Consider the following 13,506-nt stretch of genomic DNA (forward strand, 5'->3'; position numbering starts at 1 on the left):
CACCCTGACCCACATTCCAGGCCACCGGCCAATGTTAGCTGATGGGCTCTCTTGTAATTCATAGCATAGACCCTGCTGGGGTGGGGAGCTTTGATTCTAACTTCTGTCACTCTCCATTCTTTCACTGTGGTCATTTTCTTCTTATTTGACTGTGCAGGGGGTTGAGCGATAGCACAGAGGGAAGAGTTTGCTTTGCACTACAGTCCTGGGTTTGATCCCTGGCATTGCATATTGTCCCCTGAACACCACTAGGAACAATTCCTGAGTGTAGAACCAGGAGCAAGCCCTGAACTAAACGCCGCTGAGTGTGGCCACAATTGGGAGGGACATACTGGGAAGAAATTTGCGTCCAGGGAGAAAAGGAACATCATCGCTCCCATTCCTCTTGCGCACCACCCTCCTAGCACTCAGGGTGCTTGGGGAGAGGTGCCTTTGCAGGCTGGAGCAACTTTCTTTTCTGTTTTGTTTTGGGGCCACACTCTGGGGTTCTACATCTGGGACCTGCACCTTCAATTTGCTTTATAACGCCCTGGGTGTCACCTGGCTCAGCGTCTGGGTGCAGAGGCCAAGGAAGGGGCCTTTAGATAGCCCATAGCAGTGGTCAGCAACCTGTGGCTCGCGAGTCACATGTGGCTCTTTACACTTTTAATTTGGCTCTTCCGTGTGCCGGACGGCCGCTCCAGGAGTCAGGACTCTGCTCCTAGCCTCTGTCAGTGCCCGCCCTGTGTGGCTCTCAAAGTAAATTTCAACCGTGGTTTTGGTGAGATTTGGCTCAGTTAAAAAAAAAAAGGTTGCCCACCACTGGCCCATAGGAAGGAAAACTGGACAGAAAATTGACAGTGATCTCGTAGGCGGCCACCAGGAGGAGCGCGCGCTCCTTGCGGCCGAAACTTCTCACCAGGCCGGGAAGGCCCAGGAGAAAAATCTATTGGTGGGGGGGTCAGAGAAAAATCCATTTGGGGGGGGGGGGAATCATAGCGATAACGTCCCAGTAGGGAGTTTACTTTGTACGTGGCTGACCCAGGACGGACCTGGGTTCGATCCCCGGCATCCTATATGGTTCTCTGAGCCAGGAGCGATTTCTGAGCGCATAACCAGAAGTAGCCCCTGAGTGTCACTGAGTGTGGTCTAAGAAAACAAACAAAATCCATATTTTTAGGTTGCACTCCAGTTTCTTGCTTCACAGCTGCTCCTGCAGTCCCCACCCTAGATAGGAGTCAGGGGGCTGGAGAGAGGCATGTCAGCACTTCCAAGCAGGGAGAAAAGCCAGGATGCCCGCTTGCTTTCCTCCTACCCCGGTGACTTGTTTTTGTTTTTGTTTTTGTTTGGGGGTCACAACCAGCGGCATTCAGGGATTACTCCTGCCTCTGTGCTCAGACATTGCTCCTGGCAGGCACAGAGGACCATATGGGATGCCGGGATTCCAACCATCCTTAGTCCTGAATCAGTTGCGTGCAAAGCAAACGCCCTACCGCTATGCTATCTCTCCGGCCCACCCGGGTGCCTTTTGACAGCCCTTTCCCTGTCCCCCCTGCAGGACTTCATCTGCGTGTCATACCTGGAACCCGAGCACCAGGCGCGGACGCTGGCGTCGCGAGCAGACACGCTGGCCGAGGCTCTGTGTGCCCAGTGTGCAGAGAAGTTCGAGGTGCCACAGCCGCAGGACCACAGGCTCTTCGTGCTGGTGGACGGGCGCTGCTTCCAGCTGGCGGACGAGGCCCTGCCGCACCGCATCAAGGGCTACCTGCTTCGGAGCGAGCCCAAGCGCGACTTCCACTTCATCTACCGGCCCCTGGATGGCGGTGGGGGTGATGGGGGCCCACCCTGCCTCGTGGTTCGGGAACCCAATTTCTTATAACAAGGCCCCGGGGGTCCAAAGGAGATGAGGAATTGGGGAAAGAGACCCCCCAACCAGCCCCATACTCTAACCACACGGCGTCCCAGTGCTCCCCCTTCTCCCCAGGCGGGTCTTGGAGTGACTAGTGCAGGAAGTGCAGGTCAAACTCACCACCGTTAGGCAGAAAGGGAAACTGAGGCCCGGAGAGAAGAGTGGCTCCAGCTAGCTCCAGCCAGCACAGCTCAAATCCAGCCCCATTCACAGGTGGGCTTCAGGTCAGTCCCTCCGCACCCCTTTGCTCCAGTTTTCAGAGTCTGCCTGTTGTCCTTGGACTGTCAACTAAAGGGACCTGGCCATACGTGTTCCAAGCCCTCAAGACCCCCAGCATTGTGCGTGTCTGTCGGAGCCCTGAACAGAAGCATCCAGAATTGGCCAGTGGGGCCAGCTGGGCTTTGCAGGAGAAAGGCAAAGCCAAAGGCTATCCTACAGGCCTTCTCAGTAGACACATAGAACCCACCTTGTGATGCTGACAAGGACCTCGGCGTGTGTGACAAGAGTGCGAGTGGGAAGAGCAATAAAAGCCCCTAGAAGTGCCTTCTTCCTCTCAGCCGGGTGCCCCCCAAAAGCAGAAGAGCGCCTTGGACCCACCACGGCCCTTCCTCAACACCAGGCTCAACCGTGGGGCCTGTCCACTCATCTGCCTCCCCGAGTCATTTCAGCTTCTTATTCTTCATCCCCTTCTGGCCAGCCCTGCTCCCTGTTGCAGGAAGTCCACCCCATGGTCATTGTTTGGTCAAGTTCCTATTCACCCTCAGCACCAGAAAGCCTTCCTTGACTTGCTAGGTTGTCAGGCAGCCCTTGTCTCTGTTCCCAACACCCCTGCCCAGGTTTGTCTCTCTAAGAGATGCCACTGAATTGATTTTGTGTGTTGACTTTTGCTTTCGCCACCAGAATTGGGCCCTTCTAGTTTGTGCCCCCAGCTTTGAGTGGAGCTGTTTGTTGAGTGACTGCTAAAAACCAGCACTCACAGGGTTGGAGCAATAGCACAGCAGTAGGGCGTTTTGCCTTGCACGCGACTGCCCAGGAAGGACCTGGGTTCAATCCCTAGCATCTCTTATGGTCCCCCCGAGCCAGGAGCGATTTCTGAGTGCAGAGCCAGAAGGAATCCCTGAGCATCACCCGGTGTGGCCTCAAAACAAACAAAAAAAATCAGCATTTGTCAGGGTGCTGGGAAAGAGCCACTCCTAGAAGCAAAGCTGGGAGGATTATGAACAGCAATCAGAATGGTATGCCAAGAGATTTGGGCAGGACCTGGCATGTTGGGCTGCTGGACATTGGCCAGCTGTGTCCAGTCTCCAACTGGGGCCAGCCTCCAGCTGTGGCTAGTTCCCAGCAGTGGCAGTTGCCAGCTGTGGTCACATCTAGCTGTGGCCTCTGTCCTGAAGCCAAGGTAGCACTGTCCTTCCTCTCCTCCCTGCCTCTAACCCACACACACGCCTTCCTGATTCTCCAGGACGGGAACAACAGAGCACTTGTGGGTTTGGTCCCACACACACGCCTTCCTGATTCTCCAGGACGGGAACAACAGAGCACTTGTGGGTTTGGTAGGGCCTACTAGGACATGGGTAAGCCTCAGAAGACATGCTGTGTCCCTGTTCAGCTCCTGGGAAGAGACAGTACTGACAGTGGCCAGCAGGGGTGCTATAAGAACACTCGGTGCAGCAGGACCCCACACATACACACACACACACACACACACACACACACACACTTGTGAGTGGACCCCACACATACACACACACACACACACACACACACACTTGTGAGTGGTGGGGCACCACTCAGGGCATCACATAATGCTTGTTCCTGTACCCCTGTGCTTCCTTCCCCTTTTCCAGGGGGCCCAGGTGTCCCCTCAGCTCAGTCTGAAGTTAAGTCAGGGCCTCAGCACGAGCACTTGAATGGAGTAACAGCAAAAATCACACAGCCCTGGAACATTGTTTCCCCCTTTCCAGGTTCTTTTGGGACAGGTGGAGTGGTGGGAACATCAGCCAATCTCAAAAGAGGAGAATCAGTCATGGGGTAAGGGTGTAGGCATCCAGGAGGAAGGGAGAGCCCCACTGATGCCTCAGGTCAGCTTAGGGATCCCCCCACAGCTCTGGCCCTGACAGGCCAAAGTCTTGCCGGGCAACGAAGTAACAGGGCTAGGGAAGGTGCCCCATGGGGTGGGGATCAGAGACTCCCACTCACCTCACTCCATAGATTTTTTTTGAAGGGGGGTACGTCTGGCAGTGGTTTCTATGCTCAGAAATCACTCCTGGCAGTCTCAGACCATATGGGATGCCAGGGATCAAACTTGGGTCGACCATGTACAAGTCAAATGCCCTCCCCTCTGTGCTAACACTCCGGCCCCACTTCCTGTCCTGAGCATGTCCAGGAACATCTAAGATCAGGTCTGAGAACCTTGGGTGCTTTAAGCACCTTCATCAGACCAAAGTGAGATTTAGTCCAGGCCACCTGTCCCCAAACCTCAGGCCTTCTCCCACCCTGGGCACATTAGCAAGAGATGGATTGCCTGGGGCACTCCACTCCCTGCAGTGTGTGTGCTTGAATCTGGGACACCACCGAGGGTCTGACCCAGAAGTGGAGTTAGACAACCCTGAGCCTGGCATCTCCACTGCTGGGCAGGGAGGCTGTGCGTGTACAAGGGGACGGGGCTAGGACATCTAATGATGTCTCCATTGTCACCTCTCCCCAGGCCTCTCCGTCCCTGTGTTATAGCTCAGGCTGGGGCTGAAAATCTGGGATCCCTGCAGACTGGGGCTGCCAAATTGCAACCCCCTGGTCCATGGTAATCTCCCAACAGGCCTGCAGGGGAGGTGGGCAGAAAGGCCCGTGCACCTCCCAGCCTAACACTGCCCCATGGGTCCCTGACAGTGAGTGGCTTCAGGAACAGGCCTTCCTGCCAGGTATCCCCAAAGGGGCCTGGGGAGACAAACCCTGTGTTTGGAAGGTCACCTGAAGTAGGGACAGCGCAAGAAGGGCCAGCTGAGCAGGGCTTTCCAGAAAGGGAGCCAGGAAATGCCATGCTCTGGCAGCCGTGGGAGGGAAGGCTGGAGTTCCCAACGGTGTCAAGGTGCCAGGGATTGGTTTTTATTGACTAATGGGCCACACCTAGTGGCACTCAGGGCTGACTCCTGGCTCTGCACTGGATCACTCCTGGTGGGCTCAAGGGACCATGTGAGATGAGGATCGAACCCAAGTTGACCTCATACAAGGTGAGTGCTTACCTACTCTTCTGTTGCTTTGGTCCTTAAATGCCTGGCAGTGATAGTGACAGGGTGGTGCTGTTTGCTCTTCCAAGCTAGAGTCCTAGACCCTGTGTGCATGGCAGTCTGTGTATGTGTGTAGGGGGGTATCCCAGGCTCAGCTAGGGTGCAGTAAAGGATGCCCGAGATCTTTTCTTAGGGGTAGGCCATACCCAAAATAGCTCAATTACTCTTGGCTCTGTGCTTAGGGAACACTCTTGGCTTTGTGTTCAGGGACCCACTACAAGGTCAAGGACTGAATTGGGATTGGCCGTGTGTAAAGAGCCTTTCCCTGTGCTCTCCAGCCCAGAGACCTTTCTGAAAAGAATCTAGTATCAGGGCTGGACCTATGGGTGGGAGTGGAAGTACTACCAGGTGGCCTGACTGAGGGGAAGTGGGACTGAACCCAGGCTGGGAGCCTTGTCAAGGCAGGCCAGCCCTGTACTATGTCATCTATGAATGTAGGTGTGGCTGAGTCTGAGAGTTCAGATGACCCCAGTTTAGCCCAGCCCTGGGCACATTTACTGTGGCAGTTGGAAGTCCCAAGCATAGGACTATAGGGGCTGGGATAGGGGCATAGACCCACCTGCAGGAAGCAAGAGGGATTCAGGGAGCCAGGGCTGATCAGGGTGTGAAGGCGCCTAGTGCTCAGGGTCTGAAGGGACCTGAACACAGTGCAGACAATTCCCAGGCTCCTGTGTGTTTGCCTTTTTGTGGAGACAACCCTACCCACAAATGCTTCCAGACCAGCTCTGAAGCTCTAAACTTATTTGACCCTTTGCAAAAAAAAAAAAAAAAAAAAAAGTACTTGACCCTGTTCAAATCCAGCAAGGCATGAGGACCCCCAAAAATCCCCAGGAGTGAGCCCTGAGCAAAGCCAGGAGCTCCACCCTCCGAAACAAAACAAAGATAAACCTTTAAAGAGAATCAGACTTGGGGCCGGAGTGATAGTGCAGTGGTAGGGTGTATTACCTTGCACGTGGTCAACACAGGATGAACCTTGGTTCGAATCCCGGCATCCCATATGGTCCCCAAGCCTACCAGGAGCGATTTCTGAGCACAGAGCCAGGAGTAACCCCTGAGTGTCACCGGGTATGACCCAAAAACCAAAGAGAAAGAGAGAATCAAGACTCATGTGGTGGAAACTGCATCCCCCTGGGAGGGAGAAGCTGAAGCTGGGGGTGGGTGGGAGTTTGGGTGCCCCACACTCATAGGGGAAAGGGCAAGGCTGTAATTCCCAAGTGAGGGGCAAGAAGTGGACGGCCAGTTTCCGGTCTACACATTTATTGAGTTTTGTCCATCCGTGTGGTATAAGATAAAAAAGCAATCAGAGCTGACCATTAAAAAAAATAAACTAAAACCATTTCTCACTGGAGCTCAATCCCTCTTCATGGGGCTCACTGAAGATTCAGGAGGAGAAAATATAGAATTTCTCAAATCGCTAGACAGCCCCAGCCCCTAGTACTTCTTATTCCTGAAATGAATTGGTGGTAGTGGAGTTTTTTCCCCCCAAGAGCAAACATCCTGTAGTAACTCAGAGAAGGTCTCTGAGCCTGTAGCTGTCTCAGAGATGGCAGGGCCTGGAGAAAGTGGGGAGCCCGTGACACCTCTAAGCCGGAGGCTCAGCCACCCTCAGGCTGCTCCACCTTCGTCTCTGTCTGGAAAAGGCACCTTCCAGGGGAACGTGTTTGCAGCAGAAGGTTCCAGAAAACAGGCAGGTCAGTAGTAGTAACCGAAGCACACCTTCTCCATGAACAGCTGTATTCTGTGAAGTCAGTGAAATGAGTCAACTCTTGGTGGGCACTACCAGGCCCCTGCAGAAGCTAAGGGTGCCAAAGGGAGCTCTGTGGCCTGCCCACACCACGCCCACTCACCTGTCAATGGGGTAAGGCTCTTCACACAGGTTGACCAGCACATACAGGTGTTTGAGTGCAGCTTCGTACTGAGGAGAGACATACAAACGTTGCCAGTGTCACCCCCTGTCCTGCCACCTCCCCACTAGGCCTCTTTTGGATCCTGAAAACCCTCTCCCCATCTTCTGATGATCTGGTGAGATGGATGAACTATCCCCCACGAGCAAATAGCCGGTAGGGGGTATAAGGGCCTCAGGGTGACCTCTGAGACCAAACCAGGTACTACTGGGCAGCCCTGCCTTTGACTCTGAAACCTCATTCTGGGAGGGCCAAATGGATGAGGGGTAACCATAGTGAGTGCCCCACTGGAGGGAACTAGAGAAGACTTGAATTACAAGGGCTCCTGATCCTAAAAAAGCCTTGAAGGTTCCCCCCAAGACCCAGCAGGAAAAGGGAAGAGAAATTTGCATATGAGCCAAGCAGCCAGGCATCAGGATAAAGTACTTTTTGACTTTTCTATAAAAGTGGGAGGCTTCTGTTTTGTTTTGTTTTGTTTTGTTTTGGGGTTACATCCGGTGGTGCTCATGTCTTATTCCTGGCTCAAACCCCAGTCAGACACATGTAAGGCAAGTGCCATTCCTGCCATACTACCATTCTGGCTCCTGGGGGTGTTTTTTCCTGAAGGGATACACATGGAGGTGCTGGCAGGGAGCGGGGAGGGGGTGAGACTCAGGGTCTCATGCACATGAGGCATGAGGTCATTCATTTGAGTAACAGTTTGATGATTAAATCACTTAAATCATTGCTAGTGCAATAGTATAGCAGACAGGGGGCTTGCCTTGCACACAACTGACCTGGATTCGACCACTGATACCCTATTTGGTCCTGGGAGCCTGTCCCAGGAGTAAACCCTGAATGCAGATCCAGAAGTAACCCCTGAGCACTACTGAGTAAAAGGAAAGGAAGAAAAATCAGGGTGTTGGGCAGGGATAGCCAGAAGGAAGAGATCATCTCTCTCCCTGTCCATCCTGGCTGGTCTTGTCTGGAGGCGGAGAGGGGCCTGAAGAGGAAGGGCAAAGGCTTTGCATGTGGAAGCCCCAGGTTCCATCCCTGGCAGCTCTACTTGGTCCCCCAAACACCATCGGTGTGACCCTCCTCTCCATGAAAAAGGAGGCAAGGGCAGAGAGAGGGTCCAGTGAGTAGGGTGCTTGCCTTGTGGGTTCAATCCCAGGTACCACAAATGGGCCCCAGAATCCCCCCAGGAATGATCCCTGAGCACACCTGATGTGGGCCCCTCCCCCCCAATTTTTTAAAAAGTGCATCTGGGGTCTGGAGCATTAATATAGCAGGGAGAGGGTTTTCCTTGCATGCAGGAAATCCAATTTTGAATCGCTGGCACCCCAAATGGTCCCCTGAGCCTGCCAGGAGTGATTTTGGAGTGCAGAGCCAGGAGTCAGTCTTGAGGGCTTTGGGGTGTGGCCCCAAGATCAAACCAAATCAAACAAGAAGAGTGTCTGGGGCCAGGCTGGATGGTAGGTGGGTGGGTGGGTAGGTATTCCCTTCCTCAAAGCTCTCACATCCAGGCCTCTGAGTTCTGCCTATGGTGGCCTGGCTGAGGAGGCACCTAATGCCAAGCTGCACCCAGCATTCCCAGGCACCACATTGGCTTCATTCGTTTGCTCGGGGCCCAGCTCACCTTGGGGACGTGCCAGTTGAAGCAGTGCTTGCGGAAGTGCCCTACGGCTGCCTGGTAGCACTTGTGTTGGGTGAGTGGTGCCCTGGAGGACAGGAGTCTCTGAGCCGTGGCCTCTGACCCTGCCAGGGAGCCCACAATCTCCTGGACTGTCTTCTCAATGATGTGCTGTGCCTGTCAAGAAAAGTGTCTTTGTATACCATGTCAGACTGCCCACAGCCTCCCCTGAGCCCCAAGAGAGCCCATAATTCCAGGACAGATTCTGCCTACCCCTTGCCCCAGCCAGAAGGTTCAAATAGAGTGGGATCAGAGAGATACATAGGTTAAGGCATCTGCCCTGCATGTGGCTGACACAGCCAGATCCCTGTGTGGTTTCCTGAACACAGCTGGGAGTGACTCCGAAACACAGAGTCCAGAGTCAAGCCAGAGCCTAAGGAACACCAGGTGTGTCCCAAACTTGTCCTTCCAGAAGATCATTATTCAAAAAAAAAAAAAAACATGTGAAACACAATCAGGTCCTCACAGACATCCACAAATCAATGTTTGTTAAAACCCTAGTGCCCCCCCCCTTTTTTAAATTTATTTTTGAACTACACCCAGCCATGTTCAGTGGTTCCTCCTGGCTCTGCACTCAGGAATTACTCCTGTCGGGCGTAAAAGGACCATGAGGGATGCTGGGGATCGAACCCAGATTGGCCACATGCAAGCAAACATTCCACTGTGCTATCTCAGATTGAGTAAGAATCTCTAAATGTGGGCCAGAGTGATAGCACAGCAGTGAAGTGTTTGCCTTGCACACAACAAAAACATGATGGACCCCCGATCGAATCCTGGCATTCCATATGGTTCAGCAGGGCAGGCGTTGGCCCAAGCCTGCCAGGAGTGACTTTTGAGTGCAGAGCCAGGAGTAACCACTGAGCACCACTGGGTGTGACCCAACTCCCCCCCCAAAAAGAAGAATCCCTAAATATATTCCACCACACTCCACCCCCCTTCCCCACACACACACTTCCTGATAACAGGCCCAGCTCCACTTACTAAAGCTTCCAAGAAAAATGAAGACTGCCTTCTAGGGGAGATGATCTGGTCTGATACCTCTGGGGCCTTTTCTCTCTTTCTTCTTGAAGATACAGTCAAACCTGACAGCCTCCTACAGAAATGACCCGTCTCCATAATGTGACAAGTCAAGCCACCAAGCATGTGGCTGAGCTTGGAACCTCGAAATTTCCTATTCATATCAGCCCCATACGATCACCACCAATCTGATAGGAGGTTGCAGAAACTACCCAGCTCAGTGAGCCTAAACAGTAGCACTGAAGCTCAGTGAACACCAACCACAGCCTAGGAAATCCTCAGACCCCAGCTTGAAGAACACCATGGAAAGATAGAACCATCATTTCCAATTGACCTCAGTTTGGAACATTCCATTTGCTTTTGTGTTGTACCCAACAAGAGGCAGTAAATTTGTGCCAGAAAGGGGACAGGCTAGGGTGTTGGGAAGGAGATTGGGGACAGAAGGTCATACTGATGGTGGTGTTGCTGATGAAACAATTGAAGTTGTATTAGAAACAACTTGGTAAATCAGTGTTATAATAAAAGTTAGGGGAAAAAAATACCTGAGTATGGCCCCCGGGTCCTCTTGAGTACCTCCTGGTAATGCCCTATATTCTGTTTCCCCCAAAAAACAGGGACAAAAGCAACACATACCCCACACTATCCCAGATGGCAGGAAGGTTACCGCATTCTTTCCTGATTTGGAGATTGTAGGGCATTGGTGGAAGGTTGAGACAAGGCATGGGCATGCCCAAGATGTAAAGATCAGGCACATGTGCCATCTCACCGCAGAGACCAAGCATGCATACATGCACACTACAGAGATGGGCACACACTTATGCTGCCCCTTTAAGTCCCAGAGCAGAACAGTCCTCCCCCTTGTTGCTGTTTTGGAGCCACATCCAGCAATGCTCAGGGCTGAATCCTGCCTCTGCGCTCAGGAATTACCCCTGGGAGTGTTCAGGGAACCATATGGGCTGCTGGGAATCGAACCCAGGTCAGCCACATGCAAGGTCAATGCCTGCCCTGCTATGCCATGGCTCTTCCCTCCCCGTGGCTCACCTCCAGATGCTCTTGGAGTTCCTTAGCCAGACGCCGGGATTCCTGCAGGTCGTTAACTTGCATCAGCTTCCGCTTCAGGATGGCTATGGGTACATCTCGGCTGGGAGTGAGGTCCAGGTGTGTGACGGGGGGCAGAGAGATGGGGGGGCTGGCTCTGTGCTTCATCCCTTGGAACTGCAATACCTTCATGGTGGAGATGGACTGTGGAGGAGAGCGAGAAAGAAAAGGTAGTACTGCGTCCGGGGAGATAGCATGGAGATAAGGAGTTTGCCTTGCATGCAGAAGGACAGTGTGGTTCGAATCCTGGCATCCCATATGGTCCCCTGAGCCTGCCAGGAGTGATTTCTGAGCATAGAGCCAGGAGTAACCCCTGAGCGTTGCTGGGTGAGACCCAAAAATTAAAAAAAAAAAAGAAAGAAAGAAAGAAAAGAAAAGAAAAGAAAGGGTAGTACTGTCCCAGCTGGTCCATATCCCGAGGCTCCATTGTTCCAGGCTCACGGCCACAGAATACCCACTGGGGCCATGGCTGCAAACAGGAAGCATGATCTGACCAACAACTAAAATCCCCCAGTGAGGCAGTTATTATTGGATACTTCTCATATCCACAAGAGTCAGGTACAGCCCCAGGCCCATTGATGAGATTAAAGGTACCAGGGCTGGGATCTCACCCCAACAGGAGGAACACAGTATCACTGCAAACTGACCCGAGGAGGACAGAAAGAAATGACATTGATGGCAATGCCCTGCAGCTCTAGGACGAGAAATAGAAAGTTCACGAGTATAGACAAAAGCATGTTTGTAAAAAAAGGGACCTTAGTGATAGCACAGCAGGGTGTTTACCCTGAACTGACCCAGGTTCAATTGCCAACATCCCATATGGTTCCTCCAAGCTTGCCAGCATAATTCCTGAGTGCAGAGCCAAGAGTAAGCCCTTAGCAATGCTGGAGGTGGCCCAAGAGCTGTGATAATTAGGGCAAGGAAAGTGATGAAAGCAGGAAAAGTCCAGGGGCCAAAGCTGCTCCATCCTTCTCTCCCTCTAATCTGTCCCCCAAGGCCAAGGCTGTGTCCTACCATTGGTCTGTTTGTCCCCTTTCCACTGTTCCTTGCACCACAAGCATGACCAATGGTGGGAAGAAGACACAAAGGGCTGTAGCATATGCTTTTTACATTCAGAGCCACTGGTGTCACCCAAGGAAACAAAACAAAAGCCAATTCAGGTCCAGGCTCCTGAGCCATAGCCCATGACTATGCCACCCACAGGTCTCCTCCCAGACCAGTGCTCAAAGCCTCATCTGATGGCCTTGCAAAAAGGAGGCAGCCTGGAGGGAGTGAGGTTCAGTCCAGCAGAGAGCGGGGCGTTAGCCCTACATGGACTTCAGGTTCTGCAAGGCTGGGTCGAGCTATAGATGCCTCCCTACAATGCACAAAGTCCTACAATGCACAAACACAGGTGAAGAGGAAATTCGTCTCCCAGACAGCATGACGGGGGCTCAAATCATGGATATTCGGGAGGCACTGCAGGCAGGCAGTGCACTTGGCCATTGCTTTCTTTTAGTATGTCAGGTGTGTGCCAAAGAGGTTTCATGTATGACAACTTTCAAGCTGCTAGTTCCTCAGCCACCAGGGCTTTGGCCAAGGAGGAACAGGTTGAGAGAAGATTGGAGCTCATCCAGTTTTGCAACTGACTGGTATTTTTGTGTTTGTACTTGGTGAGGTTAGACTCCCAGGCCTAGGAGAGGTGCTGGGCTACAGCAACATCCCTGCCTGGGCCCTTCTTCCCACGGCCCAGGCCGGCTCACCTTGTTTCCATACTGCATGACGTGGCTGGTGTTGGTGTGGGTTTTCACCAGCTGGTACTGCTTGTGGATCGTCTCCCTCGACAGGTCCTCCTGCAAAGGACCATCCCATCAGCCAAGAGTTGTCAAGGCCCAAGGGCATAGCTCAGTAGCCCCTTGGGCAGCCTCACTCACCACGTCCGAGTCTTCCATCCAGTTGACACTGTACCAGTCTCCCAGGTACGTGGAGCGTTTGTCGTCATAGTAGCAGGCATAGGAAGACTCCTCGGCATTGGCGGCCGTGGTGGCATAAACTGCCAAGGGAAAGGACCCACTCGGGCTCTGTCCTGAAACTCTTCCTGCCTGCTATCACTCACACACACACACATATACACACCCTCATGCGCATTCACACACATGCATATTACACACACACTTTTTTTTTTGGTCTGTTTTGGTTTGGGGGCCACACCCAGTGACGCTCAGGGGTTACTCCTGGCTATGCACTCAGAAATTGCTCCTGGTATATGGGAACCATATGGGATGCCAGGGAATTGAACCCTAGTCCATCCTAGGCTAGCAGATGCCTTACTGCTTGCGCCACTGCTCCAGCAACATTTACACACATTCTTATACCACACCTTCACAAACAGACACAAATAGACACAATATACTCATTCACACTCATACTAGACTCACACTGCACTCTTTCTCACATATATACCTTTACACACTTTCATGCAACATACTTTTATTCACCTGCATCATGCTCACATATACTCATATATAAACATATTCTGACATACCTTCACACACATAAATATACACACACAAAGAGCCTGGTCCTTCCTATTACCAGAACCATGATCCCCAAATCCCTGGCCACTACACTCATGGAGTAGAAATATAAACTGGGCTACCCTAA

The 13,506-nt window shown here is 52.5% G+C and overlaps 2 protein-coding genes across 2 annotated transcripts in view; one reads left to right on the forward strand and one right to left on the reverse strand.

Moving 5' to 3' along the window:
- Nucleotides 1-2,388, forward strand: part of RIN3 (Ras and Rab interactor 3) — a 65,497-nt gene extending 63,109 nt beyond the window's left edge. The window contains exon 12 of the mRNA XM_049770728.1: nucleotides 1,538-2,388. Within this exon, the coding sequence (XP_049626685.1) occupies nucleotides 1,538-1,858 (321 nt within the window). The 3' untranslated portion in view covers nucleotides 1,859-2,388. The remainder of the gene's footprint in view (nucleotides 1-1,537) is intronic.
- A 4,208-nt stretch (nucleotides 2,389-6,596) lies between these two features.
- The window catches only part of LGMN (legumain), a 36,788-nt gene continuing 29,878 nt past the window's right edge, over nucleotides 6,597-13,506 (reverse strand). Inside the window, exons 9-14 of the mRNA XM_049769847.1 lie at nucleotides 12,777-12,895; nucleotides 12,606-12,695; nucleotides 10,807-11,007; nucleotides 8,695-8,865; nucleotides 7,020-7,087; nucleotides 6,597-6,910 (exon numbers count right to left, since the gene is read on the reverse strand). Of these exons, the coding sequence (XP_049625804.1) occupies nucleotides 6,865-6,910; nucleotides 7,020-7,087; nucleotides 8,695-8,865; nucleotides 10,807-11,007; nucleotides 12,606-12,695; nucleotides 12,777-12,895 (695 nt within the window). The 3' untranslated portion in view covers nucleotides 6,597-6,864. The remainder of the gene's footprint in view (nucleotides 6,911-7,019; nucleotides 7,088-8,694; nucleotides 8,866-10,806; nucleotides 11,008-12,605; nucleotides 12,696-12,776; nucleotides 12,896-13,506) is intronic.

Source organism: Suncus etruscus, chromosome 3 (genome assembly GCF_024139225.1).
Source record: "Suncus etruscus isolate mSunEtr1 chromosome 3, mSunEtr1.pri.cur, whole genome shotgun sequence".
In the NCBI taxonomy this organism is placed as follows: Eukaryota; Metazoa; Chordata; class Mammalia; order Eulipotyphla; family Soricidae; genus Suncus; species Suncus etruscus.